Source organism: Nymphalis io, chromosome 8 (assembly GCF_905147045.1).
Source record: "Nymphalis io chromosome 8, ilAglIoxx1.1, whole genome shotgun sequence".
NCBI lineage: Eukaryota > Metazoa > Arthropoda > Insecta > Lepidoptera > Nymphalidae > Nymphalis > Nymphalis io.
In genome coordinates, this window is record NC_065895.1 from 2,601,466 (window position 1) to 2,616,239 (window position 14,774).

At 32.4% G+C, this 14,774-nt stretch overlaps 4 protein-coding genes across 4 annotated transcripts in view; 1 reads left to right on the forward strand and 3 right to left on the reverse strand.

Annotated features, from left to right (window-relative positions):
• LOC126770202 (SEC14-like protein 2) overlaps nucleotides 1-716 on the reverse strand; it is a 39,516-nt gene extending 38,800 nt beyond the window's left edge. The window contains exon 1 of the mRNA XM_050489462.1: nucleotides 518-716. Within this exon, the coding sequence (XP_050345419.1) occupies nucleotides 518-580 (63 nt within the window). The 5' untranslated portion in view covers nucleotides 581-716. The remainder of the gene's footprint in view (nucleotides 1-517) is intronic.
• A 1,016-nt stretch (nucleotides 717-1,732) lies between these two features.
• LOC126770219 (uncharacterized) lies at nucleotides 1,733-2,868 on the reverse strand. The gene has a single exon (XM_050489489.1). The coding sequence runs from the start codon at nucleotides 2,758-2,760 to the stop codon at nucleotides 1,801-1,803; it is 960 nt and encodes a 319-aa protein (XP_050345446.1). The 5' UTR covers nucleotides 2,761-2,868; the 3' UTR covers nucleotides 1,733-1,800.
• A 1,183-nt stretch (nucleotides 2,869-4,051) lies between these two features.
• Nucleotides 4,052-5,796, forward strand: LOC126770252 (probable RNA-binding protein 18). Its single transcript, XM_050489535.1, has 4 exons — nucleotides 4,052-4,299; nucleotides 4,385-4,470; nucleotides 4,779-4,989; nucleotides 5,072-5,796. The coding sequence occupies exons 1-4, from the start codon at nucleotides 4,285-4,287 to the stop codon at nucleotides 5,342-5,344; spliced, it is 585 nt and encodes a 194-aa protein (XP_050345492.1). The 5' UTR covers nucleotides 4,052-4,284; the 3' UTR covers nucleotides 5,345-5,796.
• Nucleotides 5,797-5,984: 188 nt separating this feature from the next.
• On the reverse strand, nucleotides 5,985-14,417 carry LOC126770183 (RNA polymerase I-specific transcription initiation factor RRN3). The gene is made up of 7 exons (XM_050489422.1): nucleotides 13,572-14,417; nucleotides 10,913-11,012; nucleotides 10,142-10,294; nucleotides 8,162-8,374; nucleotides 7,638-7,999; nucleotides 7,028-7,253; nucleotides 5,985-6,639 (listed from the first exon to the last, which is right to left on the reverse strand). Exons 1-7 carry the CDS (start codon nucleotides 13,978-13,980, stop codon nucleotides 6,429-6,431), a joined length of 1,674 nt encoding a protein of 557 aa, XP_050345379.1. The 5' UTR covers nucleotides 13,981-14,417; the 3' UTR covers nucleotides 5,985-6,428.
• Nucleotides 14,418-14,774: the final 357 nt, after the last annotated feature.

Below are 14,774 nucleotides of genomic sequence, written 5' to 3' on the forward strand. Positions count from 1 at the left end.
AAAAAAAAGCAAACTAATCTATATACATATATTAAGTCCTTCCATAAGTACATCAAGTAAAAAATCAAGGTAACTTATTCAATGAAGTTTCTCGATTATAATACTTAATATGAGTTTTAATAATTAGAAAACTGATTTTGAGAAATACATTTTTAGTTGAATGTTAAGATAATTAAAAAAAATAAGTAATAAAAATGTATAAATCGCTTTTTTATTGGTTGGGTATTAATTATTATACTATAGTAAATAGGGAAACGAAATAAGCGAATTAAAATAACTTTTAGCGTTAAGACAGGGTTCAGATTATGTTTAGATTTTTCTCAAAAAAGTATAACCGATATAAAAACGTGAAAAAATTCGCGGAAGTCGTCAACTTATATGTTACAATAATACAAAAAGCTTAATCGTCAAAATATTTTTTTAATATTACAGTCACATAAATTACAATAAATCACGAGAGGAATGCTTTATCTACTGTTATTACAAAAAATATAGAACTATGTCAATAAAAACATACCTTCATTAAAGCAAATCGTTGATCATCATCAATGCCAACGACGGTGTTAGACACAGGAGCCATTTCACTTAAAAATTTCGTCACAAAACACTAAAATTGCTGCTGAACGAACGAACGTGTAGCTTGCACGCGCGCGTTACCGCTAATGTTTCATTGACACACTGCGATTAAAACGTGATGACTAGTCCATTCTAGACATGGTGGGAGCTCTTGGTAAACAATCGACGTACAAGTTTCAACGCTTGCGTTTTATTCACGACGTCCCAAGGCATGCGCAGTGTAGCGCCAAAAAATTGACCGTCAATTTGCAATCTGGATAAATTTTAATATTCAGAGCCGAATCCTTACTTTCGCCACTCCAGACAAAGAAAAAGAAAAAAAAACTTTTTCCACACCTATTTTTCTTTATTGTATTTACAGTTCATATTACAATATGAAACTGTTGTACTAATAAAATAACTATCAAATTAATACAATAGACATTTTTGTAATGTAGCTAATTAGGTGAAGTTACAAAAAGTTGTTAAAATTTTCTCGCATGACGTAAGTAGTCATTATTTACATTTCAACATGTAATTCTGATTTCAGAATTGATTTTTACATAATTATTATATACGGGAGGGTTAAAACGTCTTAATTTGGAATTGTCGACCAAGATTTATTATGAGATTGCTGCAACAAAATTTACCCTTTTTCAAGATGGCGGATAGCTTATAGGTGACCTTGGTCGACAATTTCAGGTTAAGCTTTTCTACAAAATATGTAGAAATAAAGTTACTTGTATTTATATGGCATATTTTCCATTGTAATGATTGTTCTCACAATAAGTACAATGAAAACGAATGAGGAAAAATCGTTGGTATGTTATCTTAAAGACTTTTTTAAACAACATAAGAAATCCCTCTTATCGTTTTATTTATGTTTGCAGTCTCTGTTGCTAGAAAAAAAATAAAAAAATCTGCCACTTTAGGCTTAAGTCTACTCATATCATACTGATATATCCATCACTGGGTGTGGGAATAAATGATTAGTTCTACTATTATATATTTTTTTGTTTTTTTTTTTATACTGTTGTATAATATAATAAACTTTATTGCTTAAATAAAAGTTATTTTTCCATCATATATAATAAAAATAACATTCCATAATGATTAATATTAATATAAGTAACTACATAAATGGATAGGAATATGTACTTTTTATTGTAACTATTGTACTAGTGAAAAATTTATGATTTATTTTCTTTAAGTATTTACAAATTATCACATTTCTTAAAATTACATTCACTTCATTATTGTAAAAACAACACCTCCCCTTTCTGGCTCTTCATCTAGTACTTCCTTGTCACTACCTTCTGGATCGGACTCATCAGATTTTGTATCATCACTGTCCCCTCTATAATTTCCAAATTTGGTAATGTCTTTTGGAAGTTCTGCCATTTTGATATTTGCTCGGGCCAAAAGCTTTTCAGCCGCATGTTGTGCTTCAATTTCTTTTAAATGCTTATTATGTTCTTGTTGCAGTTTCAAAGATTCTTCTAAGTTTAACATTTTGGCTGGCCCATGAACAATGGGTGGTGGTGTTGCCGCTGTTATTTCCCAGTATTTATTTCTCTTTCTACATATTTCTTTTTCGGGATTATGAACATCTGATATTGTTGTTTTATATGGTTTGAATTGACCCGTCACTTTTGGTTTAATATTAACCTCTGTTTTTTCAACAATTTTTTTGACTATTGGAATTTCTCCTATGCTTATAAGATCTTCAGCTGTTATTAATGGTTTATCTGGCTGTATAACCTTGACTTTCTTTTCTTGTGATGTACCATGGCTTAGTATTTCTAAAACATCCTCTGGGTCACTGTCATCGTCAGAATCGAGGTAGATATTTCGATTTTTCTGTATTTTACCTTCCCATTCAACATTTGCCACCGATTCCTTGTCAACATTATCAATTTTCATGTTATTAAATAAACGGCAGGTTTGTTCTTCATCTTGTTTAATTTTGAGTTCAATATCAATTTTATCACAAAAAATTTGTATTTTTTTACCCTTATCTGCAAGTTTGCCTATGAAAGCTTTATTATTCAATAGCTTTAATTGTCGATCTCGTAGGTCTAGCAGCTCTGATATAGTTTTATTTGATAGATTTTCAATTTTTCCATCAATTTCAGTCTTAGGCGGAGGCGGTAAAACACCAGGAATTTTTGAATTTAACTTTTTCATTGTTTGAATTACAGTCATGTTAGATATACGAGCAGAATGTGTTTTTGGTATTTACTGTTACGTTTAATTATCATTTAAGACCATTATTTAGTAATACAAAATGTTTTTAAATTGAAACAATGACAGTTGACATTATTATCTTACATCAATCAGCTCTAGCTAAAGAGTATATAATCATAATCAATAAGTACAAAATACAATGTGAATGTACATAATTTATTTCTATAAGAATTTACTTTTAATTGTATTTCATCCGTAAATATTATAAAAGTGGGTTTTTAATAAAAATAAACCAAACATACTCACTTCTCTATTATACAACTATTATTTATATATATAGGTTAATGTTTATATGTATTTTTTTTGTTTTCTGGCGTGTATCTACGTTATTTAAGTGCAAATTATTATTATTTTGTTAGATATCTACGTAGACCGTAGACAGGAAAAATAATGGACCTAATAAATATTTTCTTCTCACTTACACAAGAAAGAGAACGAAAATCACGTTATAAATGTTTTACACAGAGATACAAGTATCCATTTTTTTGCCCCTTATCGCGTAGCCAGTTCTACCAAGGTCGGCTACACAAGTAGAGAAATACACAGTGACAGTTTATTGTTAATTTTTTTTTGCTTATTGCGTTTATTATAGAAAATGATCTTAATCCAGTGAGAAGACAGAAAATATCCTATATCAAATCGAAGATTATACAATAATGCGTTGTCGCGTTATTTCATGTAAAAACAATCGTGAGAATAAAATTGCCGGTGTGTCTTTTACATCGTTTTATATAACAAAAATAAGGAAAAAATTAACATCAAGTTCAGAAACGCACCAACTTTCAAAGTTTGTTTCGCTTCTAGAGTAGCTGACCTTGATAAAACGGGTTACACGATAAGGGACAAAAAATGTGATAACTGTGTCTCTGTCTAAAACATTTGTAACGTAATTTCCATACTTTTTTATGCAAGTGAGAAAGGAATCGTCATTGAATTATTTTCTCTGTTTATAGATATCCATGGTATTTTGCCACATCGACAAAATATTAAACGATACTCATTCAAATTTTATATTTTACTAATTTCAAACAGTGTATATATCATGTAATTTTTAACACAATATTAAAGAATTGATCTGAATCTACTTCGTAATTTAAGAAATTACATATATATTTAAATGATTAACTTTGTATTTTATATTTTTTTTTTACCAATTACCATATCAATCAATTAATGTAGTTAATCTGTGTGCAGGTTAACCATAAGCAAGAAAATTTTGTCTTCAGTATGGTCGTCAATGACAAATGCCAATTTACAATTTACACAATCGCATTTGGAAGCATCTCGATTGTTCTGATATGGATTCATAATCACAAAATATAATTTTACGTAGAGCCTGTATTATATTCTAAATGATAGATATTTTAAAGTGAAATTTATAGTTTAAAAAAAGTTATTTTCGTTGCGATTTAAATTTTGAGAATGTGTTTATTTTCTTGCCGTTAACGTTGTTAGAAATTCTTTTAGGACGAAAATATCACTATGGAAGACGTTACAGTATGTATTTATACCATTGATGATATTGATTTTAGTGTCCGTTTGTATGTGTACTATGTTCAATGATATGAAAATATTGTTTTAGGTACCTTTATATTTGGAGCCAGTGCAGCAAAGAGAGGCTTGCGACAAAAGACTTTGGATAGGCAATTTGGATCTTAGAGTTAATGAGTATGTTAATTATTATAAAGTCCATGAACCTTAGTTGCATTGTTATGATAATCTATTTCATTACTAGTATTGAAAATATATTAGCTTTTATTTGTACATTTGATATACTTACAACAATCCTTCCTGTATTATAAGTTTTATAAAATATTTTTTTTCTATGATTAGCTATTTTTAATCATATAACACTATTTCTGCCTTAAGAGGATTGAGGTGATCATTTGAAAACACATTGTTTTTATAACAAAATAATTATTTATATATCTATAATTTTTTTCATTTTATTAAACTATACCTTTTTTTCATTACTGGTATCAATTACTCAAAATGGTCCGCGTGTATGGCAACATCGAGAAGTTTGATATGCTGTTCCACCGTAGCGGCCCAAATGCTGGGCAGCCACGGGGTTTTGCTTTTGTCACATATAAGTTGAAACAAGATGCAATAAATGCAATGAATTCATTAAATGGTCAGCTTCTCGGAATGAAGAGGATTTCAGTAAAGTTTGCCAAAAATACATCTGTAAGTCTCACATTGTTATTTTTTCATACTATTTAGTTATCCTATTTTCCGTAATTTTCATGTTTTTTGTGTCCTATTACAGGATGACCAAGACAAGCCGAAACCTGAACTCGGAATAGCGGCTCTAAGTGGAGTGAAAACTGAGCTTAAACTTAGCAAAAAAACAGCTATTCAGTCTATTGAAGCAAAGCTCAAGATGATGGAAAACATGAAAGCAGGAGATGATTTTGTTATTAATAAGCTAGCAGCAAACGAGACACCAATCATTGCTCAATATCAATCAAAGCAACATCAGCCACCAAACAAAACTATAACTTCTTTTAAAAGACGACATCCTTATCATAAAAAGAGATAATTGTGTTATTTATTCACTAATAAAAAACCTTAATACGTAGGGATTGCTTATAGGTTTTTTATTTGTGAATAATTAACATTATTCAAAAAAATTCTTGTTATTCTCGAATATTGCTTAATAAGAACAACTTAACGAAATAAAGGCTTTTCCAATTACATACTCAATAGAATTTAAGATATTGTAATTGGGTTTTTATACCCAATGCAATTAGTTTTAAATAATTTTAACTTAGTAAATGTTTTCAAATTTTGTAAGTTTTTTTTAAGTCTTAAGCCAGTTGTTGAAATTTGTACAAATGTTTGAGTGGATTAGTTTAGCTCTTTTTAGTGAATTGTGATGTTTACAGTATTTAATTATTTTTTATATTAGAATAATTCTGATATTAATTAAAACACCCCTGGTGTTCGCTAGCTAGATTTTCAATGTGTAAAATAATAATATTTTGTGCCTGTAGTTTATAATATTAAGGAAAAATGAAAATAAAAATAAATTGTAATATGAAGTTATATTAAAGTTTAATCATTTTACAGTATCAAATTTCCTTTATCTTATTTAATAACATAACATATATGTATGTACTAATTAAGTATTTTAATCTATATAAATATATAAGCAAGGAATATTCTAGTAAATTGTAACAACTTGTAATATGTTCAAACTAAATAATAGGAATTTCAAGAACATTAGCTGAAGCCAAAAATACATACGGGTGGCACAATAAATAAATCATTTTTCTCATAATAAAAATTATCAAATGAAAAATATTTTGTTGGCATTGATAATATTTTGAACATTTATGTAATGATATATGATATACATGAGTAAATACTTCTTCAAACTTCAAAATATAATAGTAACAATTTGTGTTGGTTCACAACAGGGGGAACAGTAGTTTTGTCACTGGCTGGCTGTCAGATTTTTTTTTCATAATGTATGCTAATAATGTCAAACCCATTATTTTGTCGGGATGATAAATGTGTCAATGACCTAATGAGAACCAGAGCTTTTTCTTCTCCGCTTCTGGTAGCACATACAAATCCAAAAATAAATATTAAAACTTCTCTTTTCTAACTTATTTTAAATTCTACATCATCATTATACTTTCACTGGTTTTAAATCCAGGTGATATACAATTAGATAAAGAAGATGCTAGTTTCTGTGACGGACTGGGTATTAAATAATCATCATCTTCTGCTTCCATTTTTCTTTTAAAACTTGTGTACTGCGTCTCATCATCGCCATCTTTGAAGACATCCTTATATTCCATACACAATGGCCAAATTATTTTTCCTGATCTGTAAGAAATATAAAATAATGTCAGTATCATATTCAAATCAAAATATTAAATGGCTCCTATTAAATTATTTTTTGATTAATATGTATAACTATAGGCTTATAATATATAATAGTGGCTTGCAATATATGTGCAATTTATCAAACTATTAAGATAAAGTAACATCAAAATACAAATAAATTGAGTACTTTCCTGAGAATGTAAAGTATGTTAGGTTTCTGGTCTGGATATCATATTTATATGATGACAAATAGACACTTAAATAGATATGTGATACTTTGAGTATTACAAAAGCTATTTATATATATAATTAAAGGTACATAAAACCAGCGGCTACATCTTTACTGTGCTACAATTGCTTAAATGTAAATATATGTAAAAATACTTACACAGGTAATGTATATGGATCATAAGGGAACCACTCATCATATTTTTGAATTGTATTCTGCAATGTAAGCCTTGCATTTTTCTCTATGATTGCCTGGCAATACACAACTTGGTGAGATCTCGTTACAGAGGAGAATGCTCTGGTGACTTGAGGTGGGCATGTTCGAAGGGGATTTAGTGTGCATGTGACTAGACGAGGTAAGTTTAATGACTCTACAAAATTTAAACCTGAAAATATTTTTATGCAATTAATTAGTAAGATTCACCAACATTCTTTCAATATTATAAATGTGATTTATGCCTGTCAACATTGTGCCCTACCAGTTTAATACATTAAAAAGAATTAGTACATGGTTAGATGTAATAAAGTTAAATTTTTTCTTAAACAAAATTGAAGCTAAAGTTTACGTTCAAATTGACTTAAAAATAACAATTAATGAGTTTTTTAAAAACAAGGTACCAATCACATTTAAGTGGAATTGTGAATGTCATATTCATGTTTAACAAGTGCTGATTGTTTGATATCTACTTCAACAGCTATGAGTCAATTTTTTTTTTTTTTTTTGGTTTTACGTAGATTAGATTACATTAATATCATTAATTAATACTTACTTTCTTTACTCATAAATAGATAATGATTTTTAAAAGCAACCAAGTAAAATATAGAATGGCATATTGCATGAAAAGCACCATGCACTTTTGTATTATCAGCTACTGTTGATTCTTGTGTTGCAGTTATGTACGAATGACACCATTCTGTCATTATCTTCAAATATTGTATAAGTCTAGAGTTTTGCACACGTACACATCTCGCTAGCAGTCCTGCTAAGTGACTGGCAGCAGTTCTTCGTGTTGCCAGAGCCCCAGGGCCAAGACCATGCAAGCCAGCAGCTACTATCCATAGATTTTTAAACACTCGATCAGCACATTGTTGGTTTATAGATATTGTGTATAAAAGGAGGAACTGAACATGTCTGTAAAATAATAATAATAATTATATTTTGCATTTTATAATTATGTTATATAACTTTTTAAACATTCAAACCCATTAGAATAATTTCATTAATTTGTTGAGATATAAAATAAATATTTTTGAATACTTTATTTACAAAATGTTTTTATAATTAAATACTTACTTTATGCCATATGTTGGCAAAATAATTCTTTCAAATACATTGCACATGATATGGAGCACAGAATCTCTCTCATCCTCCAACCAGTTTAGCATTTCAAGCATACAATAGTCGAGTGTTGTACTAATATTATCTTTTTCATCTACTTCCATTTCAAACATTGTGTCTTGGACTTTATTCTTCTCTCTATCAACATTGGCATCCATATCTACCATCCTAAAAATATTATAATGATAAATTAACAGATAAATTAGATTTCTAAATTACATAACAGATATATAATTTTAATTGTTGTGGTTTCATACTGCCTCGTTGATGCTGGATCAAGGTCAGCTTTTAAGGCTGCAGTTTCTATTTTTTCTGTTAAGAAAAATTCTCAATAGCAGCCGAGAGTTGGCAGTAGGCAGTGTTTCCACCTCCACGCCCCAGAAAGCATAGTATAGTGACTGGAAAGCTAGGAGTGGTTCCACATTATTTATCTGGCCCAAAAATTTGCCAGGTCTCTTCAGTGAAAACAATAGGTTGAGGAGCGGCTGTTTATCTTTATCTTGGAAATCCATTCACAATACTTGTGTAGTATAAGGAACATGCCTACAAAATTTCGAATTTGTAGGTCAGAGTTCTAGTTCTACCAACACGACTTCCAATCTCACATTTATTGTGAGTTGATATTTATTAAAATTTTATTGGATGTAGCATAAGCAACATACCTGCCAATTTCAAGTCAGTTGGTAGTATTGTTCCAAAAAGAGAGTTGGTGTCTTCCCCTAAACTCTCTAATCCATCCCCGTTTACCCCTTTGAAGTAAATTTCCATAAAACCAGTTCTTAGTAAATATGCTTATTCAGCATATATAATATATCTGCCAAATTTCAACTATGAAGATATTATCGCTCCAGATATTTATCTACCAGAGAAGAGGGAAGACTGACATATTTACTATTATACATTGAATAGTCTTTTTAAACTATGTATATTAATTTGTTTAAATACATGAATTATATAAAAATTCCTGCTTCAAACACAGTCATCATATAGAAATACTTTATGAAGAATTTTGTCATTGTGGTTATTTTAATGGCTCAATTTCATGGCACTTTGGGTATAATACCCAAATCAATCAATTTCAATTTAGATTCAAGTCTAGATATTTCTATTATTTCTGATTTATATACTTCCCATTTTTAAATTATAAGATATTGTATGCTAGACAAATTATAAAGTATTTTCGTTTCCAGTATCATTTCCCTTTTTTCTGTTTTGTTTATTAAGTCCCCAATTCCATCATAATGGAATATAAATAATATAGTTTAATTGGAAGTAATCATACTGTACTATTAAAATTAATATATTTGCTTTTTTTTATTAAAAAAGCAATTGAATAATTTGTGTTATCCATACGTTACACAAATTTTAATTTCTTACGTGATGAAATAAACATTGCTTCGCTTTTGGATTGCCTTATGCAACCAATTAATCAGTTTTGAATCATTACTCAAAAATAAAAAAGGGGTGATGGATCTAAATGATCAACACACCCATTTAGTATTGGATTTGATTGCTTCCAAAAGCCTTCTTGCAAGTGGGCCAACTGATGGTAAATTGTCTCCAACATCCATAGACATTGGCACTGTAAGAAACATTAACCTTTCATTACATTGCCAATGTGCTACCAACCTTAGAAACTAAGATGTTATGTCCCTTGTACCTGTAGTTACACTGGCTGACTCACCCTTCAAACCAGACTACAACAATACAAAATATTGTTGTACAGCAGTAGAATATCTTATGAGTGGGTGGTATGCACCAAGACGGGCTTGCACAAAGCCCTACTGCCAAGCGAAGTGTGGCTAGCCTACTACATAGGCTAGTAAGTGACTTAAGATTTTATAATGTAACTGTTATCAGGATAATATATAACAATTTTGACAATATCCATGTAAAACCTTCTAGTTCAACAAACATTAAAAAATATTTACTCACTTGTTCATAATGGCTGTCATAATTTGTTCCACCAGAGAAGGTATATACTTGCTTATCCATATTAAGTTATGAATATAAGCTCTGTTTGCAAAGCATCCAACTTTGTAATATGGGAATTGTGCAATTACTGTTTGCATAAGAAGATCACTGGTCCTGCAACAGTTATTTGACACTTAAAGGTAATTTAGAGTATTTCATTGTATAAAATAGAATTTTTATTTTAATTATAGTTATTATTTGTGCTATTTGTTACTTAAAATCTTAATCTGATTATATTTATATTACTTCATAATTGTCTGTATAAGTCAATTACAACACTTGCATATTTTGTTGAAAATTACCAAAAAACAAACTACATAATTTAAGTATGCCAGTGCCAATATTTGTGGCAAGCTTTGGGTATCATCTTTGTCCATAATAATAATAACTCTTTGTTTATACTAATATTATAATTATGAAAGTAGCTGTCTGTTACACTTTCACAGTTAACATTGAATTGATTTTGACGAAATTTTATATGAAACAAATGGCTACATTTTTAACCCGTCTTCCCCTAACATGTGGGTGAAAACTAGTTGATAATACCCTAACAAGCATATGATTATCATAAATAAGTGTCTATTACAGATTCACTCAGGAAATAGTCAATAAATGCTGCAACATTTATTTTTAGCTATCAATAATATAATTACTTAGACTTTACTTTTATCAGGACATGAGAAATATAACTTTAAACAATTTTTATTTATAATAAAATTGTTATTTACTTACATAGGCACAACTGCGACAATTTGTGCAATTATCATATGAATATTTGACCATTTAGATACCATTTCTTTGGAAGGTTTTTCATCCCAATTTTCACCATCAGCTGTTAAAAGATAAAATATATTTGTTTTTAATATAAAAAATATCAACTTGACAAACATCGTATATATCGTATCATATATAACTTATTTCATAATAAATTGTAATGAAATTAAAAATTGCACAATATTGAATTATTTTTTATGCTAAATGATTACTGAAATAATATCAATCAATCAATCAACAATCGTTGTCCACTGCTGAACATAGGCCTCTCCCAAGGTGCGCCAAAGCTCCCTGTCCTCCGCCAATTTTGCAAGCTATGTCGGTGACTCCGGTTCTTTTCCGGATAATCTCATTTCTGATCTTATCCTTCAAAGATACTCCGAGCATAGCTCGCTCCATAGCACGCTGAGCGACTTTGAATTTGTGGACTAGTCCCGCAGTTAGTGTCCACGTTTCGAAGGCTTTCTCGTAGTCCACAAATGCCATACACAGCGGCTGATTGTACTCTTTTGTTTTCTGTACAATCTGCCGAACAGTATGGATATGGTCCACGGTGCTGTAGCCTGATCGAAAGCCGGCTTGCTCTGGGGGCTGGAACTCTTCAAGTCGTCTGGCGAGACGGTTCGTGACAACTCTTGAAAACAGCTTATACACGTGACTCAGCACGGAGATTGGTCTGTCGTTTTTCAAGAGGGTTTTATCACCTTTCTTGAAAAACAGTACCACCTCACTCCCGCTCCACGTTTCCGGGGTCTTGCCATGTTGGATGACGGAATTAAAGTTTCAACTCTGTTGAAAGAGCTAGCAAGCCTCTTTTCGATTTGTGATTCCGTCATCTCCCGGGGCTTTGTTGTTTTTAAGCTGTTCTAGAGCCGCCCAAGGCGAGATTCGCCTTGGTCAACGACCGGGAGCTCCTCGGAGAAATGGCGCATAAGAGGGGCGCGCTGGTCATCAATACTGATTCTCACGGGTTTATCCGATCTTGAAGAGAACAACTGCTCATAAAACCTATCTACTTCTTCGACAATCTCAGGCCTAGAGGTACGACTCCACCATTTTCAGTTTTAAGTTTTGTCAGACGCGGCCTCCCAAACTTGCGAGCGAACACTTTCGATCCCCGATTTTGCTCAATCGCAGCCTTGATGGCACGGATTATTGGAGCGTCAGAGATCGCGTCGCGTCAGCGTTTTTATTGTTCGGTTTAAGGCCTTATCTGACAAAAACGATGGTAGTTCTCGTCGTTTTCTCATGAGCTCGAGTGTCTCAGCAGAGAGTTTTGGTGAGTTGTCTCTTCTCTGTGGCGGAAAACACTTGCGGAATGTGTTTTGCAGTATTTTGACCAGCGTGTCAGTTTTCTCATCAATGCTGCTTACAGTTTCCAACGCGGTGAATTGATTTTGAAGTTCCATTTGGAACTTTTCGGAGCCTTGAGCAGCTCGGAGCATGGTAGGTCGGAGAGTAGACCTCATCATTCTCGAATTTTCGGCTTTGAAGTCGATATTTAGAGTACCTCGAACCAAGCGGTGATCCCGGAAGTGATCACCGCTTGGTTTTAATTAAACCTGTTGATCACTGTAACATCTCTAAATATGTGCCTTTTATTCGAAATGATAAAGTCTATCTCGTTCCTTGTCACGTTATCGGGGCTTCGCCAGGTCCACCTCCTGTGAGGCTTCTTTTGAAAGAAAGAATTCATCAAAAGAGTGCCCTCTGTGATTTCTGCAGCCCAAGCCGTAAGGTCCGACTTTCGATTCACCACTATCTTGTACTCCCACTTTAGCATTAAAGTCTCCCATAACAACATTGTAGTGGGCCTTCGAGGTATCGTTGAGGGCCTTTGCGATGTCCTCGTACATCGCTTCGACCACATCATCAGAGTATATCGAAGTTGGCGCATATACCTGTACGACCTTCAGGGAGTACCTATCAGAAAGTTTTAGGACAAGGTACGCTACCCGGTTCGACACACTACTGATTTCCACAATGCTGCTAATGAGATCCTTTTTGACTAGAAAACCGACACCACCCTGGGAGAGGTGGAGCGAAGGTAATAAACCTTCGCTGAAGTAGAGTAAGTTACCGGACTCTAGAGTTATCGTGTCCTCCCCCTGTCTTCGGACTTCAGATAACCCCAGTATATACCAGTTTATATGACTTAACTCTACTTCTAATTCGGCGAGGTGATGGTCCAGCCTCATCGAGCGTCCATTGTACGTTGCCATGTGAAGTCGTCTTATATGGTAGCCTGCCGTAAACCGGTGATTCTTAGCACCCCCTGCCCTGCCGATACCGCGACCGCTACCTTGGTCGGGCCTAGCGGGCTTGCCGGTAACTGGGGGCCTTTTTATGGGCTCATCTGCCATTTAGGAGGGTTTGCCCATACTCGCCGCGCTGGGCAGGTGTGTTGGCGAGCGCAGGGGGTGAGATGTTTATGGGGGGGGGACACTGCTGCCCATCCCCCCTTTTCCCCGTCCCTCAGTCGCCACTTACGACACCCACGGGATGAGATTTGGGGAGTACTATTCTAAGCCGGTACTCCACGGCAAACTGAAATAATAAGATATACATAAATATGATGAATAAACAATAAGAAGTTTAAAAACACACATATACATACCTTTAAATAATTTTACTAAGGATGTCATTAGTTGTGGACAATGGTAAGTATGAGCAGTCACCAGACTTAACACAAATCTACTATAAATCTCTACTAAGCTTTCATCTCTATTTGCCCACTCAACACAGTATAAGGCATCAACAAATGTCTTCAATTCTCTACCTAATAAGACTACACAAGACAAACAATCTTCAAACAAAATTCTAAAATTATCATCATTCAATGGATAATCTTTCAAAATATTTATTAGTTCATTGTACGGTCCCGCATTATCATCTCTTATATAGCTCAGTAAAATCCGCTCTATTTGATTTTTTTTAAAGCTAAACTTCGTGCGTGCAACAGCTGCTTGTCTGTCTAATGTTTTACGTATCAGAGATGCTACATTCTTCTGTGTTGCGACCGCCATTATTTTTTTAGATCAGAAGACAATGTCTTTAAAAAAGCAACTATTTCAGGTTGACGTAGCAATTCAGCCTTCTTATGATTTAAAACTTCACGTAATACGTTGCTGCTGTCGTCAATGAGGGTTGTATGCGGACTTTGCTCAAAGCTAGTACTCGGCTTGTTATAGCTTATAGCCGATTCCCCAGTCTCTACACTTCTCTTATCCTTTAGGTACGATTGTAACTTTTCTAAAACAATCTTGCTATCTTCTTTTTTTTCGGCAATATAACCTTCTTTGGACATCGCATAACTTCGTATTTACATTGTAAGTGAATCTAATATTACTTTTCTTGATAAACGAACTTACGATAGAAAAATGGTAAAATCAAGAAAGACTTGATAAATTTAGTAATTATTTAAGAACAAAATAGAACACGTGCGCAATACCCTAGCTCACAACTTGACATGTTGACAATTTTCTTATGAGCAGTGCTGCCACTTACTATCTTATAATAAAATAATTGCTGCAATTAATTGATTATTAAAAAAAGGTTATAGTTATCTTAACTTAATTCAATTCATTTTTTTTAATAAAGCTATTAATTTACTCAGATGATATGAATAATTTACGCATACGCAAATTTAACATGAAATTCAGTTAAACAATTGTCATTTAATTTTGACAGAAGAATGATAAATTCACACAAGCCAACATGACTACTTCACATTGCATGTAAACAATTATTACAAATTACACCATCATGTTTAATTTAGTTGCATACATTATTACTGTTGAACTTACTTCAAATACTTTTT

Coding starts and splice junctions, on each gene's coding strand:
- LOC126770219 (XM_050489489.1), bottom strand. CDS start 2,760: ATGACTGTAATTCAAACAATGAAAAAGTTAAATTCAAAAATTCCTGGT.
- LOC126770252 (XM_050489535.1), top strand. Junction 4,471..4,778: donor TTGGATCTTAGAGTTAATGA/GTATGTTAATTA, acceptor TTTTCATTACTG/GTATCAATTACTCAAAATGG. Junction 4,990..5,071: donor AGTTTGCCAAAAATACATCT/GTAAGTCTCACA, acceptor GTCCTATTACAG/GATGACCAAGACAAGCCGAA.
- LOC126770183 (XM_050489422.1), bottom strand. CDS start 13,980: ATGGCGGTCGCAACACAGAAGAATGTAGCATCTCTGATACGTAAAACA. Junction 8,000..8,161: donor TTGCCAACATATGGCATAAA/GTAAGTATTTAA, acceptor ATTATTTTACAG/ACATGTTCAGTTCCTCCTTT. Junction 6,640..7,027: donor GATCCATATACATTACCTGT/GTAAGTATTTTT, acceptor TATTTCTTACAG/ATCAGGAAAAATAATTTGGC.